The 23,006-nt window shown below is 66.9% G+C and overlaps 1 protein-coding gene across 2 annotated transcripts; it reads right to left on the reverse strand.

The window, feature by feature from the left end:
• Positions 1-415: 415 nt before the first annotated feature.
• VSTM2L (V-set and transmembrane domain containing 2 like) lies at positions 416-20,378 on the reverse strand. Of its 2 annotated transcripts, none has more exons than XM_068912814.1 (4): positions 20,196-20,378; positions 5,635-5,804; positions 4,365-4,415; positions 416-786 (listed from the first exon to the last, which is right to left on the reverse strand). In XM_068912814.1, exons 1-4 carry the CDS (start codon positions 20,302-20,304, stop codon positions 475-477), a joined length of 642 nt encoding a protein of 213 aa, XP_068768915.1. In that variant the 5' UTR covers positions 20,305-20,378; the 3' UTR covers positions 416-474. The 2 variants fall into 2 exon arrangements, with proteins under 2 accessions (XP_068768915.1, XP_068768914.1); XM_068912813.1 differs by having other exon boundaries at positions 417-786; positions 4,365-4,418; positions 20,196-20,377.
• Between the last annotated feature and the right edge of the window lie 2,628 nt (positions 20,379-23,006).

The raw sequence follows: 23,006 nt of genomic DNA on the forward strand, positions 1-23,006 counted from the left end.
GGCGGGGCGGCGGGGGGAAGAGGCTGCAACTCAGATAGGCGCTGCGAAACGGAGCAACTAAACTAGGCCTGGCGGGGGGAGAGGGCGGGGGCCGAGGTGCGACGCGCCAGGGCGGGAGCGGGCAGGGAGCGCTAGCGATGCAGGCCGGGGCGCCGGCGCAGCGGGCGGATGGGCGGGCAGCAGCGGGCGCCCGGCCGGCGGGGCGAGCGGGGCGGGAGGGGGCTGCCCTGGCCCCCGGCCCCGGCGGGGGCTCCCTCCCTCCCTCCCAGCGCGGGAACGGTGCCGCTCCGGCCCCCGAGTCCTGGCGGCGCCGTGGGAGGAAACCGCACGGCGGCGGGAGGGGGGCTCGGGCGGTGGGGGGGGCGGCGGGGGGGGCACGGGCACCGCGTGCCCCCCTGCGACGCGCGGCACGGCTGCAGAGTCCGGGGCGGCGGGGGCCCGCGGGGCTCCGGCGTCCCCTCCGGCACCGCCCGGCTACAGCAGGCAGGAGGCGTCCGCCGAGCGCTTCTTCAGCTCCTTGCCGGCTTTGTGCTGGCGGTGGTGGAGGTGCGCGTGGGCCGGGCCCGGCTTGGCGGGGTCGGGGAGCGGGGCGCCCCGCAGCTGGGTGTCCTGGGGGTGCCCGGCGCTCCCCGCCGCCTCCACCCGCAGGTAAGCCTTCACCTTGTGGTGCCGAGCCTTGCCGTCGCTGGAGTCGATCACCCGGCACTCGTACGTCCCCTCGTCCGTGGGCTTCACCCGCGACAGCCGCAGCTTGTGCGAGATGTTGCTGCCGACCACCTTCACCACCTGGGCAGAGCGGAGACGGGGGTCAGGCGGACGCCGGGGCCTCCCTCCCGCTGCAGCCCCCGGGGGCCGGGCAGAGCCGGGCGCGCGGCCCCCTGCCCGAGCCAGGGCCTCGGCCTCCCCGGCACCGGGGCGCCGGCGGGAAGGCGCCGGCGCGCTCCCGGACGAGCCGTCTTCGAAGATCGATGCAGAACCACGCCGGCTAATTAGCTTTTCTACCAAATTGATTCGCTCTCAGTATTTATCACCCAATGAAATTTAAGACTTACTCACTAGCCAGAGCTGCGGCTGCTATTGGGTTAGGTCAATAAATCAGATTTATAACCCGCCCTGAGGCCCCTGGCTCCGTTCCCTATAATCACACTGGATGGCAAAGGCCATTTTTCTACTTGCCGCTGCATTTGTTAGCTGAAGATTTTACGGTGTTTAGAAATTGGGCTGGAGGCCGCGACCGAAGAGTCACAAACTCCTTGCTGAAGAGCAACAGGGACACCCCGAAAGCCGGGCGGCAGCGGGGAACGGGGAGCGCCGGCGCCGGGCCGAGGCGTTTGCAGCACCGCGACGGCGTTGCCGCAGCCGCACGCACACGCGAGCCCACGGGAAAACACGCGAGCGCAGCCGGCGGGGTGCGGAGAGGCGGCTGGCGCCCGCCCCAGGGACGCTCGGCCGGACGGGCGCCTTCCCGCGAGCACGGACGCTGCGGCGCGGCGGCTGCGCCGGGCACCGGGCCGGGGGCGCCGGGCTCGTTCCCCGGGGACGGGGGGGCGCACGGCGCCGGTCCGGAGCCCGTGAGGTTACCGAGGCCGTAATAAGAAAGGACCTTTAAAAAAAATCTTTGTATTAGAAGCACAAAGAGTCACTTAAAGAAATTAATGGCTGGGAAATTTAGATCTAATAAAAGGAAACCCCACTTTGCTGGCGTGGCGGCCGGCCCGCGAACCGGCGCCCAGAGGTCGCGGAGCCTCATCCTGCGCTGCGTTATAACAGGGCTGGGTGGTTTTACAGCCGCTCGTAACGTCCACGAGCTCGGCGACGACGTCTCACGCTCGGCGGCCGCGGGGAGGGCCGGGGAGCCGCCGCTGCCGGGCCGCTGCGTGGGCGCCGCTGGCCGCGCGCGAGCTTTCCGCTGCGCCCGGGCTCGGCAAAACACCCGATTACCGAACCCCAAGCAAAAAAAAAAAAAAAAAAAAAAAAGGTTGTGTTTGGTACCGCCTGCCAAATCGCTGCGATAAGCTAATTTTTCTCTCTGCATCCCCTGGAGATGCCACACGGGCTCCTGAGGGAGACATGCCGCTCGCAAACACCGCCTCCTTGGAAGGACGTTTCGCAAACGCCCCCGGGCCGTCGGGCAGCACCCGCGGTGCCCCGCGCCGCCCCAGCGCCTCCCGCCGCCGCCGCCGCGATGCTTCCCGTCCACCCGTGCTGACATGAAATCTGAGCGCGGGGCTCCTCGCAGCAAAACGCGCTATTTATTATCAGACTAAGTATGTTTCGGCAGATAAAAAATGGCTACGGGAGTGCCTAACGCGATGGTTTCTGCCTGTGAGTTACAGCGCTCCGTGTTGTTTTACGCTGCTGTTTGTTTTCAGTCAATTTACTCTTTTTCTGCTACGCACGTTTTATCAGAACCGTGGTGTTGTCTCGTCTCTGTTCATTTATCTTCTCAAGTCTGTAAACATTTAATAATCAAGCACATTTAAAATAACAAAAAAAAAGGTTTAAAAATCGGGTCTCTCCCTGGTGGCTCGGTCTGGAGGAAACGGCGCGAGCGTCACACCCGGACCGCTTCGACATAAACCACAGTTACACGCGCACGTGCACCGACTGCGTGCCGGCGTGCAGTTAGCTGCCTGATTACGCTGCAGAACGCAAGGGCAGAGTTAGCCGGAGACCTTGCCCCGCGCCGGCCCCGCGCCGGCGCCTCCGGCCCTTCCTCGGCCGCTTCCCGCCGGCCGGGCTGGGCCCCGCGCGGGGAGGGTCCGCAGCCCCCCGCCGGGCTTTGGAAACGAAGCCTCGGAGCGCGAGAAGCGACACGTGCGGGCTCACACCCGGGGAAGCAGCGAAGCGAACAGATCAAAGGCGATATTGCCCTAAATCAGGAGATTTTTCTTGGCTCTTTGCCGGCCTTGGCACTTTTGTCGGTGGCCCGGAGCGGCTGCTCGGCCGGCGGGACGGGTCCCAGGCGCCGCCGTCCGGCTGGGAGCCGGTGGCTGCTCGGCGCGGCTCGGACGCCCCATGCCCTGCCCTTCCTCTCGCTCACTTAGCCAGGGAAACTAAAAAACCCCCCGCACAACGTCGTGGCACAGGCACTTGGAGTACATTGTGTTAAATATTATTCTACTTTTGTGAAACCGGCTCCCGAAAGGAGCCGCGAGACGCGGGAGCCTCGGCGGCACCCCGGCCGGGCCGCGCGGGCCGCGGGCGACGGCACCCGCCTGCCGCAGCCGGAGGCCAAGAGCGTTTGTTCTGTTTAACTCATTACTGTCTCCTCCCTCTGCTCACGTCGGCCTGAACGGCTCCGGAATGCTAAGCCGGTAACTAAATTAGATTATTTTCTCCTTAGTGTAAACTCGTTCCTTAGATGCCTAAAGAAATCTAATACGATCCGTCGCGAGCAGCCGGGTGCCCCGGGGCAGGTGGAGCACGGGGGGTGCGGGGGTGCGGGGGTGCAGGGGTGCGGGGCATGGGGGTATAGGGGTGCAGGGGTGCAGGGGCACAGGGGTGTAGGGGGTGCGGGGGCACGGGGGTGCAGGGGTGCAGGGGCACAGGGGTGTAGGGGGTGCGGGGGCACGGGGGTGCAGGGGTGCAGGGGCACAGGGGTGTAGGGGGTGCGGGGGCATGGGGGTATAGGGGTGCAGGGGTGCAGGGGCACAGGGGTGTAGGGGGTGCAGGGGCACGGGGGTGCAGGGGTGCAGGGGGTGCAGAGGTACGGAGGGTGCAGGGGGTGCAGGGGCGCAGGGGGTATGGGGGTACAGGGGTGCAGGGGCGCAGGGGCACAGGGGGTATGGGGGTACAGGGGTGCAGGGGCGCAGGGGCGCGGGGGTGCAGGGGCATGGGGGTATAGGGGTGCAAGGGTGCAGGGGTGCAGAGGCACAGGGGGTATAGGGGTGCAGGGGCGCAGGAGTGTAGGGGTGCGGGGGCACAGGGGCACAGGGGGTGCAGGGGCATGGGGGTATAGGGGTGCAGGGGTGCAGGGGTGTAGGGGTGCAGGGGCACGGGGGTGCAGGGGCGCAGGGGTGCAGGGGTACAGGGGCACAGGGGCACGGGGTTACGGGGGCAGACGCCTGCCCCTCTGCTGCGCTGCGGCTCGGAGCAGAGCCCCGCTCGGCCGGCTGGCTGGCACCGCGCAGCGCGGCAGCCCCGCACCCCTGGGAGCTGCCCCGCGGCGCCCCCCTCCCCGGGCCACGCTGACCAGCCAGCGGGGCCCCTGCAAAGAGGGAAAGGGGTGGGGGGGAAACCCAGAGGAACCAAAATACCCCCACCCGGCTGATGTGTGCAATTTTGACTACCAGCGTCGCAGGGAAAAAGTTACAGCTGTGCCCTCGATTAAAGTCCTTGCAAGAGTCATTATTGAAACTCACGCTTATTTTTGTCGCGTCCTTCCCAGCCTCCTCCTGCTGCGACGCTTTGAGCTGCTGGGAAGAGAGGGATGGGGGTGGCGGGAGAACAGAGGGGAGAAGAGGAACCATTAGTTCAGCTGGAGGGAGGGAAAAAAGCTCTCAAACTTCTTCCCACCTCAGCCAATAACGGGTGCTTCAAAGGCAGCCTGCGAGGGGGGAGAGGGCCGGGCCGGGCCGGCGGCGCGGAGGAGCAAGGAGAAGGGCTGGCCAGGGCGGTGGGAGCCGCGCGGCACCAGCTCCTCGCTCCGTGCCGCCCGCGCCGGGGAGCGGCTGGCCCTGAGGCGCTGCTCAGCCTCTCGGTGCCCGCTCCGGGCAGAAGCAGCCCGCCGCCCCGGCCCTCCTCCTCGCAGCCCTGCAGCAATGCTCCCGAGCGATAGCATTTCCCTGACACTTCTCGCAATTTATGGTAATACCAGGAGCAGCACACTGCCAAAGACACAATAATAAAGGCTCATTAAAATACCTAAAGCTGCCTTTCCATTATTTGGCCCTTATCTCTATGTGAACAGAGAGAGAAATAAAGAGACAGCTGTTTGCCAGGACTGATATACGGAGAAATGGGGGCAAACAAGGGAGGTTGGGGGGGGACGGAGATGAAGGGACGGATACGAGAGGACACGACTGCAATCAGGCGGGAGAAGGCACGTGCACAGGACAAAGCCTCTGGCTGGCATCGCGCCCCGGGGGAGCCGCCGCGTGGGCCCGGAGCCAACCGGGAAGGGCAGCCAGGATGGGCCCGGCCGCGCCAGCCCTGCAGCCGGCCCCGGGCACAGCCGGACGCTGCATAGCCCAGCTCCGCAGGGCGGGAAAGGCTCCGCTCGTGATGGGGACACCGCGGGAAAGGAGTTGCTCGTGATGGGGACACCGCGGGAAAGGAGCCGCTCGTGATGGGGACACCGCGGGAAAGGAGTTGCTCGTGATGGGGACACCGCGGGAAAGGAGCCGCTCGTGATGGGGACACCGCGGGAAAGGAGTTGCTCGTGATGGGGACACCGCGGGAAAGGAGCCGCTCGTGATGGGGACACCGCGGGAAAGGAGCCGCTCATGATGGGGACACTGCGGGAAAGGAGCCGCTCGTGATGGGGACACCGCGGGAAAGGAGCCGCTCGTGATGGGGACACCGCGGGAAAGGAGTCGCTCGTGATGGGGAGGCCGTGGGAAAGGCTCTCCTCGCGCGGGGGACACCGCACCCCAGCAGCACGTGCAGGGCAGGGGGACAGCAGGGCTTTACCTGGTTGGAAGCCCACATCTGTTTGTCCGTCCAGTCCTTGTGGTTGCGGACGTACCACCACTGTATCTCAAGCGAGTAGGAGGGGGAGCCGCTGCCTCGGAAGGAGCACGCCATCTCCACGTCCTCGCCGGCCTGGGCCGTCATGTCGTGCGGGGTCTCCGTGAACAGGGCTGCGGGCAGACAGAGCAGGGGATGCGGCACCCGCCGCGCTCCCCGGGAGCGCTGCTCCCCTCCCCAGCGAAGCAGAGGGGAAAGCCCCTCTTCCTGCTCGCCTTGCCCGGGGACAAGCCTGTGCCGCGCCGGGGCCAGCACGCGTGCCGGTCGGCCGGCGGGGCGCTGCCGTGGCCCGGGCTCTGCCCTCTCACGCCCACGTGCTCACTGGCTCCGGCCGACCTGCCCCGCTCGCCCCAGCCCGCCGCGGACCGCCGCAGACCCCGGGGCCTTTCAAAAAAGCAGCATTGCCGGCGCAAGGAAAGCAAGCGAGCAGGAGCCCCTCGGTCCCCCGTCCTCCTGCGCCGCCAGGCCCTGAGCCAGAGCAGAAGGACACCTGCTCCTCCAAAATGCGATAAACAAATAAAACGCGGCTGCATCTCAGCTTAAATCAGCGCATAAATGAAAAACAAATCCTTGTTTAATGCAGCCCCCAAACAGTCTCCCACATGCCATATGGTTTGCTTGCCTCTCTCAAAACAAATATTGTTCAGCGATGTAATTAGGATTCTTTTCATCTCCTCTGGAGGGATGATGGCTCCCCCGCGAAGACGGCCCCTGCGCGCGGGGCACGCGGGACACCTCGCTGCCGCGGCCGGCAGCGCTGCACGGGGCCGGGAGCCGGCGGGCGGCCCGGCGGGTCGCTGGGCTGCCGAGACCCCGCCGGGCCCGGGCAGCCTCGCCGAGGGCTCGTGGGCCGGCTCCACCGCCCCCCCGGCGCCCGGCCGCGGCGTCACGAACACCCCTCCGGGACGCCGCTCCGGCCCCAAGGGAGCGGGCAGCTCCCGGGGTCTCGCTGAGCCCTGATCCAGGCTGAAAGCGCATCAGCAGCAGCCGAGACAGAAAAGTTAATACCTTTAATATCTCTCTGTCCCTCTGGACGCAGGGCAATCCCATATACTTATCGCTCTCCTTTAATCCGTCTTAGCGGGGGAATGAGGAAAGCACCCCGCAGAAGGGGTCTAGCGAGGGTCCCGGCCTCCGGCTGGGCTGCCGGCACGGCTCCTGCCCGGGCGAGCCGCGTGGCAGAGCCCGGGGCGTTGCGGGCGGCCGGAAAGCGCCCGCCGGCTGTGCCGGGCGCGCAAGGGCCCCGGGTCCCCGGCTCCGGCGGCTCCTCGAGCCCGGCCAGCGGCTCTTCCTCGCTCCCGCTGCGTCAGCGCAGGGGCCGTTGCCTTGGAGCAATTAACAGCCCTCGTGCGCGCGTAGCAGACCGCCCTGCAGGCGCCTCACTGCTCTCTTCTCTTCTCCGGGAAGCGCAGCCAGCGGGCTGCCCTGCTCCCAGCTATCGCCGGGGGGCCTGCGGCGGGCTGGCCGCAGCCCACGGAGACGCCCGCGCGCCGCCGCGGCGCTCCGGCCCCCCGCCCCTGCCCGCGTGCCCCCAACGGCTCCGCAAAGTCTCCGGACGCTGCCGCCCGCCTGCCGCAGCAGCCTCTCCCCAAAGCGCCGGTGCAACGTCCGGCCCTGCCGCCTGCGAAGGGCCGCGGAGGAGCCCGGCTGCTGCGGGCGAGAGGAGCCGGCGCCGCGCGGAGCCCGGCCGGGCAGGACACGGCGGCTCCGGCGCCCACCACCTCCCCGTGCCCCCGCGGTGGGCACCCGGGGCCGCCCCTCGCCGCCCGGCCGGATCACCGGCGCGGACACGGGCCAGGCGGGAGCGCAGCCGCCGCCGCGCCGCGGCCGTCCCTGTTTCTGCAGGGCTGTTGCATCTCCCCCCTTTTCCCCAGCTGACATCCAGCTACGTGAAAGCAAGCGACACCAAGCGAGCTGGAAAACGTTCCTTAATGAGTGACTCCTACAACTGCCAGTTTAAACGCCCGGTATGGTGTTCTTATCAGTGCATGGCGGCTTTGTCCTTAACTACTGCTACGGCTTTATTTAAACGCTGCGCGGCACAGCCACAGGAGCCGGCTGCAAGGGAGCTGCCCGCCCGGCGAACCGGAGCCCCTTTGCAGAGGGGAGACGGGCCACGGTCTCGGCGGTCGCCCGCGCCGCCGTGCCCTGCATCCGCTGCGGCTCCCTGCGCCCGCTCGAGGGGCGACAGCCGCGGCCGGGACCCCCCTGCAGGGATCGCCCCTCGCCCACCCAAAACACCTATCTCCCGAGCTGCTGGGTAACGCTCTCCAGGGCTGTCCCCCAGGGAATGACAGAGTTCAAGGAGCCGGCATTGTGGTGGGTAGCCTGAGGTCTCCAGCCCATGCCTACATTACGCAGAACACAATTAACATCAGCTCCCACAGACTGAAATTTGGCAGATGAGTGGAGAAAAGGCTTGACTGAATCAAACATTTTCTTTCCTTCAGATTTTAATTGGGAAGCGTAGGTATTTATAAACCTCAAGGCTTGGCCTCCTCAAGGTGCCCCGAGCCCGAGCCCGTGCTGCGGGGGACCCGGCCTCCCCGCGACGCCCATCCTGCCCCGGGAGCCCTGCGGCAGCGGCACACGCGGGGACGCGCGGGGGCCCGGCGAGGCAGCGCTGGGTGACCTGGACTCGCTACGCGAGGTCTCAGAGGCCCCTGCGCGCCGGGCCCACGGCCTCGGCCCTCAGTGCCGGCAATGCCCGTTGCACCTGGGCAAGGGCCGGGAAAAGCGACGACCGCTTGGGCAGGCAAGGTGCCGCTGCCCGCTGCACCCCGCCGGGTCCTCGGACACGATGGGGCGCGATGGCCCTGCAAACAGATGCTCTTCCTCCTCCTCCTCCTCCTCCTCCTCCCCCCAGACACCCGGCTTTGCTCCCCAGCCGCCGCATCCCCGGGGTGCAACGCTGCATCGCCTGGGGCAGGCGGAGGCCGGCCGGGGCGAGCAGGGACCCAGCCCCCCGGGGGGAGGTTGGGGGCAGCTTTCGGAGGGCTCCAGCCGGGCGTTCGCGGCCCCGACCCCCGCGAGTCTCGGCCCGGCAGAGCGCAGCGCCCTTCGGAGGGCTGTTCGGGCCGGCTGCAGCGGTCATCGTCCGCTCCCGCTGCAACGGGGGTGAACGCCGTCCCCAGCTCGCGCGTGGCCGCTTTGCGCCCCAGTCCGGGGGCCCGCGCTCCTTTCCTTTAGGGCAGCTGTAAGTGGGACGGGCTCTCTGGGGCAAAACCTTGTCCCGACAAAGCTGCAGGCTCTTTTGGGGGCATCTTTTCATGCCATCTCAGCCCAGCTGCGGGCCCGAACAACCTGCTCTCCAGGGACGTTGGTCCCCGCGCAGCCGGGCCCCGGCTCCCCGACGAGCACCGCTTTCAGGGGCACGGGCAGCTCCCGGGAGCCATCCTGCTCGCCGCATCCTGCTCGCCTGCCGTCACTGCTGGTCGTCGCCTCCACGTCCTCGCTATGGCAGCTGGGGCCCTTTAGCCCCAGGGACCTCTGGGTCCCGGCAGGGATGTCCCTCATCCGCAGCAAGGCAGCCAAAGCCCCCTCTCTCCAAGGAGCCGGGAGGTGGCGACTCGCACGGGGAAGGGCAGGAGAGGAGCGCAGCACCCTCGGGAGCCAGCCAAGGAGCCGGCCCCAGCTCCGCCAGTGCCGGCCGCAGCCTCGCAACAGGCCGCTCAGGAAACCACCCAGCGAGAGCGGCGGGGAGCGAAAGAGATGGGAAAGGAGGGCTACAGCCCCCGCCTGCCCGCAGCGCCGTCCCCCTCCTCTGCGCGCAGCTCCCCGGCTCCGGGTCTCGCCCCGCTGCTGACAGCGATTCCCATCTCTGCGGCGGGGAGATGCGCTGGGTGGGCAAGCCCCCTTCCCGGAGCAGCGGGGTCTGGAGCTGGAAGGGCACGTTTCAATCTTCTCTGCTTTTGAGTTGGAAAAGATCACTTAATACATGACGCAGAAAAGCAGTAAAGGCTCCTAATGGCTGCAGGGAGCCAGCTCCGGGGCAGGGCGCCCCGAGCGCCTCGCCGCGGGCCCTGCACCCCTGCCGGGCTGGCCAGGGCTAGCCGGGCCGGCAGCGGGGCCCCCGCGGCAAACAGCAGCACCGTCCCCAGGCCGCTGGATGGGCGGTAAAGTGATGGACAGCGCGAGAAATTCCAGATGAAGAACCAGTGGCAGAAGAGAGAGACACGGGGATGGGGGGGCAGTTCATCTTTCTTGTCTCCATTGAAAAACGAGTGGGATCTGACAGCGGGGGCCGGCAGCTCCAGGGGAGCCAGCCCGGTGGACGCGGACCGCCTCGGACGTGCCCGAAGGCTCCTCCAGCCGCCAGACCAGCCCCGCTGTGGGGAGAACCGGGCTGGGGAGTCCGCAACAGTCCCCGCGGCTGCAAATCCTGCCCTGCGGAAGGGAAGGCTTCACTTAACATTAATTGCTATTTGAACTGCATTCAATATTTGGAGAAGCTCAGCGGGTTTCTAATAACGCAAAGGCAGTGCTGCTCGGGGCCAGGAGCGCGGCCGCGCCGCCGGTGCCTGGGGGCCGGGGCCGGGGCCGGGGCCGGGGCGGGGGGCTGCCTGCTCCCTCCTGCTGGCGGCTCAGCCCTGCACTCGCTTTGCACCGTTGCAGGCTTGGCGCACAGAGACGAAGATGTCTAAGCACACGCAGCCCCCCAGCTGGTACGGAGCTGACAAAGCGTCACGCGGAGCAGCCCCGGGCAGATGGACAGAGGGCAAACCGGGTTGGGAGGTGCCTGCAGCCTTGGCTCCCCCTGGGGCTAGGACAGGCTGGGGACGGGCTGCCTCCATAGGAGAGGAAAAGAAAGAGGGATCTATTTCAGGGCTCAGTATTTGCAGGAACAAGTGATCAATGTCATCAATTCATCCCTTTTCCCAGGGCTTCTGCTTCTATTGGTTCAACTGGTACTGGGGATTTTTGAGCACCCCCTGCCAGCGGCGCCCACCCGCGGGGCTCGGCAGGCTGCCGGCCGATCCCGGGCTGGGGAACTGCAGAACTGCAGGGGCTGCACGCTGCGAGAGCCAAGACCGGTGTTTGCTGTGGCTCTCCTCCAGAGCAAACAAGCCAGTCCCCGACGCAAGGAGCTGAAAGCTCCAACGGCTGAGGAAGAGCGGTCCAACACGAGCATGAGCATCTTTAGTTGGGGTTTTGCAGGGCACGCTAACAAACACGCTTGTGCTAAGCGAAAACACAGCTTGGCTCGCTCACAGCCAGAGCTAAAGCCGTTCCAGGTTAAATCCCAAGCACCGGCATGGAGACGTTTGCCGGCACGGTCGCTGTCGCGCGCACCGGGCCTGCGGTGCTGCTCCTGCGGCACAACCGGCCCAGCCCAAGGCGCAGGGAGACCCGCGTGCCGGGAGCCGCCGGGGCGGCACCCCTGCAGCCAAAGGTGAGATACAGAAGTGCTGTAAGACGGGCTGTGACGGTACGACCCTGTGCTGAGCCGGCGATGCGGCAGCCGGCTCCCGCGCTTCCGAAGGGCCTGCGGAAGTGCTGGGCAGCCTGGGCCCCCCCGAGGCGAGCCAGCAGGCCGAGCTTTCGGAGGCAGGGAACGGCAGCGGGGGCAGCCAGCGGCGCCGAGCCCCCGCCCGGCGCTCCCGGGGGTCCGGCAGGAGGGACCCGGCGCGCAGCCCCAAGAGGTCTGAGAACAGCCTGCGCCCGCCCCGGGGGGCCCAGGCGTCCCCCGCCCCGCACGGACGCCCGGCAGCGGGCTGGGAGCCGTTGGGCCGCTTCGCAGAGACGTGGCTGGAAGAGCTGAGGCCGGCGACGAGCCTGGCGGGGGGTCCGGCCCCCGGCCGCGGCCGGGCTGCCTGCCGCACGCGCCCCGCCGCGAGTTCGCCTTCCGCAGCCGCCGAGCCCCCGCGCGCGAGCGCTCCTGGGGAGCAGCTGCTCCGGCTGCTCCGGGCTCTCCCCGGCCCCGCGGCGCCGAGCGGGCCGCCCCCCCCTCTCCCCCCGTCGACACGGGCGCCGGGAGGGGGCTGCAACGGGCTGGCGGCTCCCGGCGCTTTATGGCCTGCTACCTGCCATAAACCGTGAAAATCAGGATCGATAAATCTTGCAGGAAACAAAAATCAGGGGAAATAAAACGAACTCAATGGGGAAACACAGATAAACGGAATTGAAAACGCCTGCTGGGACAGCTTGGCGCTCTCATAAACCTGAGATATACGGGCTGCTCCCGCACCTCCCCGCCGGGCAGGGCTGCGCGGCGAGCCGGCGCGCCGGGACCAGCCCGCCCTGGCCCCGCACCCTGCCCGGCCCCGGCCCCAGCCCCCGGCCCCAGCCCAGCACCCCCTCGGCCGCGGCAATTTTCCAAGCGAGACGCCCTTGCGGCCTCGGCCGCCCCGCTCCATCACCCCAGCAGAAAAAGCGGGACGAGCCTGCGCCGGCTCCCCGTGCTCGAGCCGGCAGCGGCCCGCGGGCCGGGCAGGCAGCGTCCGGCGGAGCCGGTGGCCGGCGGCGCGGCTGCGCTGCGCAGCTGTGGCTCCGCGACCTTGGGGAGAGCCGGCAAAGGGATTTTTTTTTTTCTCTCCTGCTTTTACTAGTGCTTCTGCCTCGTCTCCCCCTTCAGCAGGTCCCCGGCGCACCCGGGTTCCCAGAGGCGGTGGGAGGGACCCTCCTCGCAGGTGGCCGCCCCGCGCTCCCCGCGGCCCTGCCGCGCCGGCGCAGCCCGGAAGGAGCCGGAGCCCCGAGGCCGCTGCCCCGCCGAGCCGCCGCGCTCGCCGCAGCCGGGGGACGCTGAGGGCAAGGGTAAGCGAATGGCAAACCGAAGAGGTTTGAGGCGGGGGCGAAGGGGGAGGATGCCGCTGGCGCTTGCGGCACGGCCACAGCTGCACAGCTTTGCTGGAGCCGCTTCAGAGCCTTCTGCTAAACCCCGGGCGCAGGTCTGGGCAGCTGGGCGAGGGCTCTGCGCCGGCCGCTCGGCCTTTGCAGCAGCCATGGGGCAGGGAGAGCCGGCGCGCCAGGTCGGAGCAGACCGGGGTGCTGCCCCCGCTCCCTCCGCCGGGAGCATCACCCGCAGGAGCACCACCCGTGGGAGCATCACCCGCAGGAGCACGGCCCATGGGAGCATCACCCGCAGGAGCACTGCCCGTGGGAGCATCACCCGCAGGAGCACGGCCCATGGGAGCATCACCCGCGGGAGCACCGCCCGTGGGAGCATCACTCGCGGGAGTGTCGCCTGCGGGAGCACCCGTGCAGTCGTGTCCCGTCGGCTCCGGCGGGCGGTGGGCAGAGGACCACCACCCCGGGCAGATGCCGGCTCCTCCCTCCGCGGAGCGGCTGAAAGGCTCTGCAGTCGGGGCCCGTGCACAATCTCTCCTCTCCGCAGCCTCCGGGAATGGCTTATCCCGCAGCAGGACAATAAAGCCTCGAGCCGTAGCTCGGCGGGCTCTGCAGCGACGGCGCACGCGTGCCGCCGCTCCCCTCCGCTCCGCTCGGGCGGCGAGGACCGCGAGCCCCGCCGTCCCCGCGCCGCGCCGGCAGCTCCTCCGCTGAGCCCGGCCCTCCCGCGATCTCCCCCCGCGCTGCGCCGCCCCGCCAAGGCCCCGCGTCCAGCCCGGTCCCTGCTGGCCCCGACGCCCCCGCCGGCCCCTGCATCGCCCGGCGCGGGAGGGACCGGGCTGGGGCGGCGCTGGGGCGGCGCGGGGCTCCCGGCGCTGAGCAGACCCCGAGCCACAGCCCGCAGCGGGGGGCTGCGGAGGCCACGGCTCCAGCAGACTAGTGGGCGCACACACACACAGTGCAAACATGCATTGCAGGGCGATTAAATATGTATTGGACATTTGCAAAAGCATATTAATTACCTAGTTATAGCTCTAGCTTGCTCTGTGAATTATTTACCCCGCTGAACCGTTATACCACGAGTCAATCACACGCGTCTGCCTCTGCCTCAAGGAGCCAAGAGCGCCTCGGTCAGCCGTGCAGCCCGCTCCTCGCCGGCACCGGGCTCGCCACAGCCTTTCCCTGCTCCGGCCGGTCTCCGGCCGGGGGGGCCGATCCCTCGCGCGCAACCTCGGCTCCGCTTCCGCTTTCCTGGGGCCCGGCCGCCCGAAGCTGGGCGGGCAGAGCGGCGGGCGCAGCCCGCACCGTCTCCCGCCGCAGGCCAACCGCAGGGACGCGAACCTTCGGGAGCTCGTCCGCGCTGCCCCGCCTGAGCGGGAACAACGGGCCGAGGCGCCCGGCGGTTTGGTTCGGCAAGTCGCGAGCTGGGCTCGAGCTGCAGCCGGCGCCGAGCGCTTCTGGCCCGGCCGCGGCGGGAGCAGGGCAGGGGACCCGGACAGCAGGGGGGCAGCAGGGGCAGAGAGGGGATTCGGGGAGGGGGAGGAGGTGGGTGCCGGGGCGAGCAGCAAGAGCAGCCTCCGCTCCCGCTCGCCCCCTCCCTCCCGCCGCAGCTATTATGCGTGGGGCTGCGACCGAGCGCGGCTCGGTCTTTCCCTTCGCTATGCTCCGAGTCATAATTCACCGGTTAGTACGGTTCGGTGAGTCCAGACACTCCGAGAACGAACCGCCAGCTGGGGCTCGCTCTCCCCACGACCCCCCGCTGCGCTGCCCCCCCGGCCCCGCGGCCGGCGACAAGGAGGCGCCGGCAGGAGCGACGGGCTGGCAGGCGGCGGGGCTGGGGTCCCCGGGGGCACGCAGCCCCCTCCCACCCCCACGCGCCCCCCTCCCAGCAGCGCGCGGCCCCTCGTGCCCCAGCACCCCGGCGGTGCTGCAGCAGCAGTCGCGTGCACCGGTGCTCCCCGCGGCGGGCGCCGCCAGGACCCCACCGCCGCCGACGGGCGGAAGAGGCAGGAAAACGCAGCTGGCGCTGCCAGAAGAGCTGAGCCGCTTCCTCCCCGCCCGTTCCTGCCGCGGGCCCGCGGACACCCGGGGACGAAGCTGCGGAGCCGTAAGACGGCCGGCAGCCCCGCGCTCCCCAGCTCGGCGCCGGCAGCTGTCGGCGGCGCTCGGCCCTCCCGGGGACGGCTGCGGGGCTCCGCTCCTGCCGCTGCCAGCCTTGCCTCGAGGTCCACGGGGCGGCACGGGCCCCTTGGCGGGCCGGGGCCCGCGTGGCAGGGACCTCTCGGCGGGCCGGGGTCTGTGCCAGGGCAGCAGGGACCCCTCGGCGGGCTGGGGTCCGCTCCGGGGCGGGACGGGCGGCAGGGACCCCTCGGCGGCCGGGGTCCGCGCCGGGGCGGGACGGGCGGCAGGGACCCCTCGGCGGGCTGGGGTCCGCGCCGGGGCGGGACGGGCGGCAGGGACCCCTCGGCGCGCGGGGCAGCCACCTCCGGAGGGACGGGGCCAGCCCTGCGCGGCGTCGCGGGGCCGCTGCGGCCGAGGTCGGCGAGGCGGGAGAGGCGCCTGCCCGGGCTGGGGAGGGAGCGGCAGCCGGGGCCGGGGGTCCGGGCGCTTCTCCGCACGCTCCGCTTGCTGGGCCGGCGCTGGCTCCCGCTGCCGGGAGACGAGGGTTTCTGGCGCCTGCTGCGTAGGTCGGGCCGAGATCCCCCTCCTGTTCCCACCTGCCCATGTAAATCTATGAATGAATCCACTTTTAATAAGCCTGCGCCCGGGGATGCTGACCTGGGTCACCGAAAACACGTCGCGGCAACAAACTGATGCATAAACATAGCGGCGCGGGCTGGGCGGGCGGCTCCGGCGGCGGGACGGCAAAGGGCTCCGGCTCGCGGAGCGGCCGGCGCCGGCACCGCGCTTCGGCGGCCCCGTCCCTTCCCCGCTCGCCGCGGGGCAGGCGGACCGCACCGCGCCGCCTCCGCTCGGGGAGCCGCCGGCAAAGCCGAAACTGCCCCCGGGGGCTGCAGACAGAGCAGCGGCAGACCCCCGCCGCAGAACGCCCCTCCCGCCCCGAAGACCCCCGTGGGTTTTCCCCACCGGCGGTGCAGCCCGAGCTCCGGCCCCGCCACCCGCCGCCGCCGCTCCCTCCTGCAGTCACGCGCTTGCCCTTTCTCAGATGGGAGCGTCAAGCCGGAGGAGCGCGGCGACGGCCGAGCGAGCGACGGGGGCGGGCGGGTGTTTCGTAATGGGGATGCAACAGTCATTTCTCTGACCCTATTTGCTGTCATATTAGCGGCAGAATTATCTCAGATTTCCACTGCAAATTAAAAACAGCACAAAAAATCCAACTAATTTGGTGATTGTGTTCAGGCCAGAGCTCACCTTGCCAGGGAGTATAAATTAACCTTGAAACCTGTGAGTATTGCTAATTTTTAACCATTACTGGCTGGGTTGCTACCCACACTTCTTGCCCTCTCATTAGCCTTTCAGCAGCCCAGTCTTCACGGCTGCAGCAAAAGAGCTGCAGGACAGCGAGACTCCTCCGCCCGCCCCAGGTCTGCCTACGGCCTGGCTTTCACCAGCAAGGGGGGTTTCTGCTCGCGGGTTGCTGTCCTGCGTGGAGTAATGCTCCTCCGACACTTCAATCCCAAAGGGAATGAAGGAGGAGCAGTTATCTGATAGTATAAGTAGCAATAAATAAATAAATAAGTGAGGACTGTTACTATGGCTCCCGAAGGGACCCCAGACAACAATTTTTACAGCCTATCCTTCACGTGTCACATGGGTTTGGTGCTAATCCACGTTACGGGGATGATTTGCACTAAGCAAGGCACCTGGTAGCACGCATGCACCGAGATCAGGCAGACAGGCGCTCGGCTCCGCTGGAAATGCAGCCCGCGAGGTCTCACCCCAGCGCCCAAGCACAAGCTGTCGTTCGCCGTGCAGAAAGCTGCCCATGCCGAGGGGCGTGCGGGCGCCCGTCCTGCAGAGCCGGCGGCGCCCGGCCGGCGTTTCGGGCGCAGGAGGAGGGCGGCAGCCCCAGCACCCGGCGCTGGCGCTGGCTCGTCCTGCCGAGGAGCACGGCGGTGCCAGGCAGCCGCGCATGCGCTGCCCGGGGCCCGGCCCGGCCGAGACCGACGCGGCGGCGTGACACCCTGCCGCACGCGCCGCAGGCAGAGCCTGCTGGCAGCAGAGAGAGCTGAACCTGCAGCCCAGGTAATGGCAGCAGGCAACGGAGAAGAGGCACGCAGACGAAGCAGAGCCATCCCCGCGAAGGGCTGTCCACCCGTCCTGGAGACGCAGACACCCAACCTCGGAGACGCAGAACTCCTTCTTGCACCATAAACCAAAACCCAAAAGCAGCTGAGAGGGAGGGAGCCCCCGACCCGGTCCTCAGCTGGGAAGTCGCCCATCCCTGGCACCCCAAGTCGCACATGCCAAAGGGGGCAGTGAAGCCTCCCAGCCTCTGGCTCGGTGGGGTCCCAGCTCCTCCCCATCCCCATGCCCACGGCCCCCCCTGCCCGCCGGCTCCTGGATCGCTTGGGAACGCACCGGTCGTTCCCCGATTTGCTGCCTCACTCGCAGAGAACGTTATGATTAAAATTAGCTGTCAATGTCCTAACGTAATAATTCCCAGTGTCTGGTCCATCGTCTGTCAGCCCTCTTCAAGGAAAAAGAAAGCAAAGACATTTGATGAGGAGAGGTGTCAGAAGTAATTGCATTGAATGACTGCACGAATGGCAGCAGGAAAAACACATCGGATGGAGAATTCCCACCAGGAAGCATGAAAAAATCCAGCAGAATGCAAAGTGTTTATGAAAGTAATTGATAGAATAATCATTGGAGTACGAGACAAAGGAGAAGGGCAGCACCCCAGGGAGTCAGGGCAGGCTCCCTCAATCCTTCAGCCATTCAAGTAGCAGCTTTATTGATGGTGAGACGCTAACATTTGCAAATGATGCAAGGAAGGAGATGGGATTCTCCTCCTCGGGAATGCAAGCTGTTTACCAAATGGCTCTGCCTGCCCTGCTCCAGGAGCAGACAGGCTGGGGAGGCGGCTGGTGCGCTTCCCAGCTAGCACAGGTTTGAAAACCGATGGCACCAGCCCAGTGTGCACACGCCGTCTGCAACGGGGTGCATGAATAATTGAAGGAGCTAGCTGAAGGAAAGAAGGGAGAGGCAGTGCTGTTTGTAGAGGAGGGACGGCAGGGAGGTGTTCTGCAGCTCAGCCGCTCTCCTGGGGGGCCGTGGGGCAGACTTCGACACGGAGGCGCAACTCGGAGGCAGATATTAGCTCAAAGGCAAAACCTTTGTTGTGAGGGCAGGGAAAGGAGTTTCTTTGACTGAGACTTTTTTTTTTTTTTCCTTTTTTCCTTCCAGAGCAGCTCTTTCTGCCATGTGAGCTGGAAACACATTGCTCATGCTTGCGGGGAAGTCGGGTGGGGGAGCCGACCTCACCCAGGGAAAGGAGGTGTTTCTAACAACCCTCTTTGATGCCTGTGGAGCGCATGATACATTTTCCATTCAATTCCCTCACTGCATCTTCTGGGGACAAGTTACAGATAACAGCGAACGCGCTCCAGGGCTGCCAGACCCTCGCGGTGCAGAGGCTCCTCTCGAGGCCGCCCGCACGGGGCGGAGATGGCGGCGAGCTGCGGGCGCCTTTCTGCTCCAGGCAGAGGCCGCCGAGACCCCCCTCGTCGCCGCGGGGTCCGGAGGGGCTGGGCCGCGGGGAGCAGGGCAGGTGCCCCGTGGACGGGTCTGTCCTGCCCGCCCAAATCCTTCCCTTCCGCCCCGGCTGCTTTCCCCCTCCTTGCCCCAGACCCCGCCACACTCCCGCTGTGCGGAGGAGAAGCTGTACCAGCGAATAATGAAATGATCAATCTCCAATCTGCTAAACAGCAATTTATACAGGTTTTCAGCACACACAGCTTTTATCAAATTGGTATTCACCTACTGAACACAAATGGCTTATTATACATGACCCACTTATTCACTGCTTTTCAGTATCGTTAATAAAGGTTTCTGTTGTGATTAAGTGAGTTGCTGCAGAACTGCTCATAGTAGAAAGCTGTAATGTGGCTCCTAAGCGCACTCGCCCTACCAGAATATTTTTCTCCTTCGCTCCCTTCTCCCTCACAGCGACCATTTCACTATTTATTTGCCTATTGCTGAATTTCTGAGGGGAGAAGCAGAGGATAATGGAGGCTCTTTGCCCACGTCTCCTTCCCGCACACCAGGCTGGTGAGTCCGGAAATCTTCCTGCCCGCACCCCTTCAACGCAAACGGCAAATCAACCCCTCACCGTGCAAGCAGGTAACTGCTGGCCCATGTATCGAGCAGCTGCAGGACACCGCGTGCTCCCGGGGCCCCCACGGCACAGCACAGCCACCCGAGACCTAGCGCGCCTGGAGGCTCCTCAGGGCAGGGACCAGCTCTCCCACAGCGCTCGCTGCGAGCCTGCTCCTCTGCAGTTACACAATAGGGACTGCTGGATTTGTGCCCTGGAGCACCCCGCACCCTTCCTTCGTACACCCGCAGACGCTCCTCTGGTCCTCAGGTTTAGACCATCCACTGTCACCACAAAGAGAGCAAGGAACGTCTCACCACTGCCCTCCAAGGCGGCTCTGTCTCCTGTTATGTGCTCAGCACCCCAGAGGCGGGAAGTTCCCCCCAGATAAGAACAGACTTTTTCAAAGGAGGTTTGCAGAAAGAGGCTCCCTTTTCCAGCTACCTCTACTGCTGAAACCAGGCCAGGGGAAGCAGCGCCTCAGACTTGCTGTGCACCAAAGCCGGCAAAGTAGCTGCAGTCGGCGGATAGTCAGAGGCAGGAAAGGAGCCCCCGCAGCCTTGCTGGCGGAGTTGCTCCCTGGTGCGAGCGCATGGTGCTGTGCACAGTAATACACGGCCGCGGGCAGAGGGATGCACAGCGACAGGCGGCCGCGGGCAGAGGGATGCACAGCTGGGGATGCACGGTGGTGCGCAGCAACGCGCAGCGGTGCGCGACGATGCGCGGCCAGGGGTGCAAGGCGGTGCGCAGCGGCGTGCACCTGCACGGGCCGGCACCGCGCAGAGCCCCGGCGCCCGGCAGCCCAGCTCAGCCCGCCGAGGCAGAGGCCGTTCCCGGGCTCCAGGCACCGGAGCGGCGGAGCCCGGCCGAGCCGCCCGCCGCTCCCGACTCCCCGGAGCCGCCGGAGCGCGACACCAGCCCCGCCGCGCCCCCGGGGCCCCCGCTCCCCCTCCCCGCCCCGCGAGGCGGGCTCCGCCGCGCCGACCCCACCCCCAGCACCCCCCCCCCGGGTCGGCCCCACGGGAGGGGGCTCCACCGCGCCCCGGCTCCCCCGCGCCGATCCCCCCCAGCACCCCCCCCCCGAGTCGGCCCCACGGGAGGGGGCTCCACCGCGCCCCGGCTCCCCCGCGCCGATCCCCCCCAGCACCCCCCCCCCGAGTCGGCCCCACGGGAGGGGGCTCCACCGCGCCCCGGCTCCCCCGCGCCGATCCCCCCCAGCACCCCCCCCCCCGAGTCGGCCCCACGGGAGGGGGCTCCGCCGCGCCCCGGCTCCCCCGCGCCGACCCCCCCCCGGCGGCGCCCCCTCCCCCCGGTCGGCCCCACAGGAGCGGGCTCCCCCGCGGGACCGAGCCCCGCGGGCGGCGCGGGGCCCCGCACCTGGGGCAGCCGCCGCCCGCCCCCCGCCGCCGTCGCTCCGCCGCCCGGTGCCCGCGCTCACCGCTGCCCGCCGCCGGGGCGTCCCACGGCGGGTGCCGGGAGGCGGCGCCGAGCTGCAGGTAGAGCCCCAGGTAGTGGAAAATCCCCAGGGCGAGGCCGAGGGCGCCCATCTTGCCGCGGGCGCGTCCGTCCCGGGGGCGGCGGCGGCGGGGCCGGGACGAGCCCTGGCCCCGGGGCTGCGCCGCGGTCCCGGCGCCGCCGCGCTGCGGAGCTCTTCCCTCGCGCGGAGGGCGCCGCGCGCCGAGGCGGTGCCGCGGCTCCGCCCGGAGCCTCCCCCGCCCGGCGGAGGGATCCCGGCCCCGCGCACACCCCCAAAGTTTTTCCCACGGTTCATTCTTAAACTGCGCGGGGCGGGGCCGGACCTACCGCGTCCACGCGGGGACGCCCCCCGGCACCGCCCCGCCGAGCCCACGCGGGGACGAGACCCCCCGGCACCGGCCTGCCGAGCCCACTCGCGGCGAGACCCCCTGGCACCACCCCACCGAGGCCGCGCTGAGACGAGACCCCCCCCCCGCACCGCCCTGCCTGGAGCCCCCCGGCACCGCCCCGCCGAGCCCACGCGGGGACGAGAACCCTCGGCACCGCCTCGCCAAGACCACGCGGGGTATCGCTCATCTGCCTGCCGGGGCCACGCGTGGTTGCCCACGGAGGCCACGCCGAGTAGAGTCACGAGATCCGGCCCTGCTCCCCGCGCGCGAGATCCCCGAGCGAGGCGGGGCCCCGTGGGGGGAGCGCGGCCCTGCCGGGCGCGGCCTGAGCGGGGCCGGGGGCGTTCAGCACCGGGGACAGCGCCCGCGGGGACGGCGCCCAGCCTGGCCCGGCCCGGCCCGGCCCGGCACGGTATGGTATGGTATGGCACAGCAAGACACGGCATGGCACAGCCTGGCCCGGCACAGCCCAGCATGGCATGGCACAGCCTGGCACAGCATGGGACAGTATGGCATGGCCTGGCATGGCACGGCACAGCCTAGGCCCGCCTGGCCCTGCACAGTACGGCACCGCCTGGCCCGGTATGGCACAGCACAGCATCGCCCAGCCTGGCCCGACACAGCCCAGCACGGCACGGTACAGCCGGCATGGCCTGACACTGCACGGCCCTACACAGCGTGGCACAGCCCAGCCCTGCACGGCACAGCACAGCACAGCCCTGCACGGTGTGGCCCAGCCTGGCACGGCCTGACCTGGCACGGCATGGCACAGCCCAACACAGCCCGGTCCAACCTGGCATGGTGCTGCATGGCCCGGCCCAGCATGGCCCAGCCCAGTCCAGCACGGCAGGGCCAGACACGGCTCTGCACAGCCCAGCCCAGCGTGGCCAGGCTCAGCCCAGCCCAGCCGAGCTCCTGCAGTGCAGCAGCCCTGGGAGAACCCGGGCCGGAGGCGGTGGAAGGAGCTGCGTGCAGCCTGCAGGCGTGTCTCGCTCCCGAGACTGGGCCAGGCCCAAGAAAGCCCCCACGGGAGGGGGACCAGGCTGGGCTCACCCCCACTTCCACAGCCCCCCGGGTGGGACAGGGATCCTGCAGGGGCTTGTGCCTGGAGCAGCAATCACTACCCCCGTTTCACTCCGCTACCAGCCTTTGTAGGAAGCCAGGCCATCGGGTACACTTCTTCCCCTCCCACAACAGAAAATAAATTATTTATAGTGAAATAAGATGATCAGATAATTAGGGAACATTACTCAGGCTCTTAAAAGCCTTGGCAGTTGCTCCACTGTCGCAGGGTGGCCCAGGCACGGCGATGCTGCATGACTCCCCCCGCAGCCACGCGGAGACAGCGCAGGAGTTAGTGCTGCTCTTTTGACTATTGAAATGGTTGGCTGGGGGGTGGGTTTGCTGCTTTTTTAAACTTTGAAGGAAGAGTAAGGGCACAATCCTAAGTCTATATTCAGGAATTGCCTCCCACGGACCATGCAGGATTTGTCTCAAAATGAGAAACCTTGAGCATGTGTAGTTATGGGCTCAAACACACCATCCTTTCCCAGGCTGCAGAGTCGCTAGTTGTAGTACGAACCGACAGGAAAGCTCACAAAATCAATCCTCACGTTAGAAGAAAGGGCTTTTAAGTACAACCGTACTTCCAGGCTATGAACGGTGAACGTATTCCTGACACAAAAAACATTTAATATAGCAGGCATGATCCTGATCTCACGTCAGCTGTATAAAGCTAGAGGCCAAATCCCCATACCTATGGTTTGGGGCAGATCAGAATCAGGTCCAGGAGGATGGAATCGTGACCTATACAATTGATACACCTATTCTGAAAAGATTAAAACGTAAGGAGGACCCTGAAGGCAGGATATCTCCAGTCTGAATACCAAGCTTCATCTCTGAAGCGTAGCCTCAGAAGCAGTCTTCACTCATACGATATTATCGGTGTGCTACCTGGGAATGTGAATGATATTTTCTCTCTAGATAAACAGTAAAAAAAATCAGATTATTTCAGGTGTTTTCTGCCATTAGATGACAGGTTCTTTCTGGAAAGAGATTCTTTAAATTGGACTTGAAAATACAAACGGTATTTCTTCACCCTTCCCTCAGCGGGATTCTTCTAGTAGAAATAGCAGAAGTATTTTTCATATTACCACCCTGGAAGGCAGGGTCCCCTGAGGTCAGCCTGGAAAGAGCACTGCACGCTATTTTAGTAGCTGCACTGTCTAATACTGACATTACAAATCAATAGTTTTAAAAAAGTTCTACATGCTGCAGTGTTTTCCACATGTCAAAATAAAGCCCACATAAGAGCAGACCAGATAGCATTGATCTCTGCTCAAGTTCATTACTCCCTCTAGAGTTAAAAGAAGGGGGAAGGAGAA

This window comes from Struthio camelus, chromosome 18, assembly GCF_040807025.1.
Source record: "Struthio camelus isolate bStrCam1 chromosome 18, bStrCam1.hap1, whole genome shotgun sequence".
Lineage (NCBI taxonomy): Eukaryota > Metazoa > Chordata > Aves > Struthioniformes > Struthionidae > Struthio > Struthio camelus.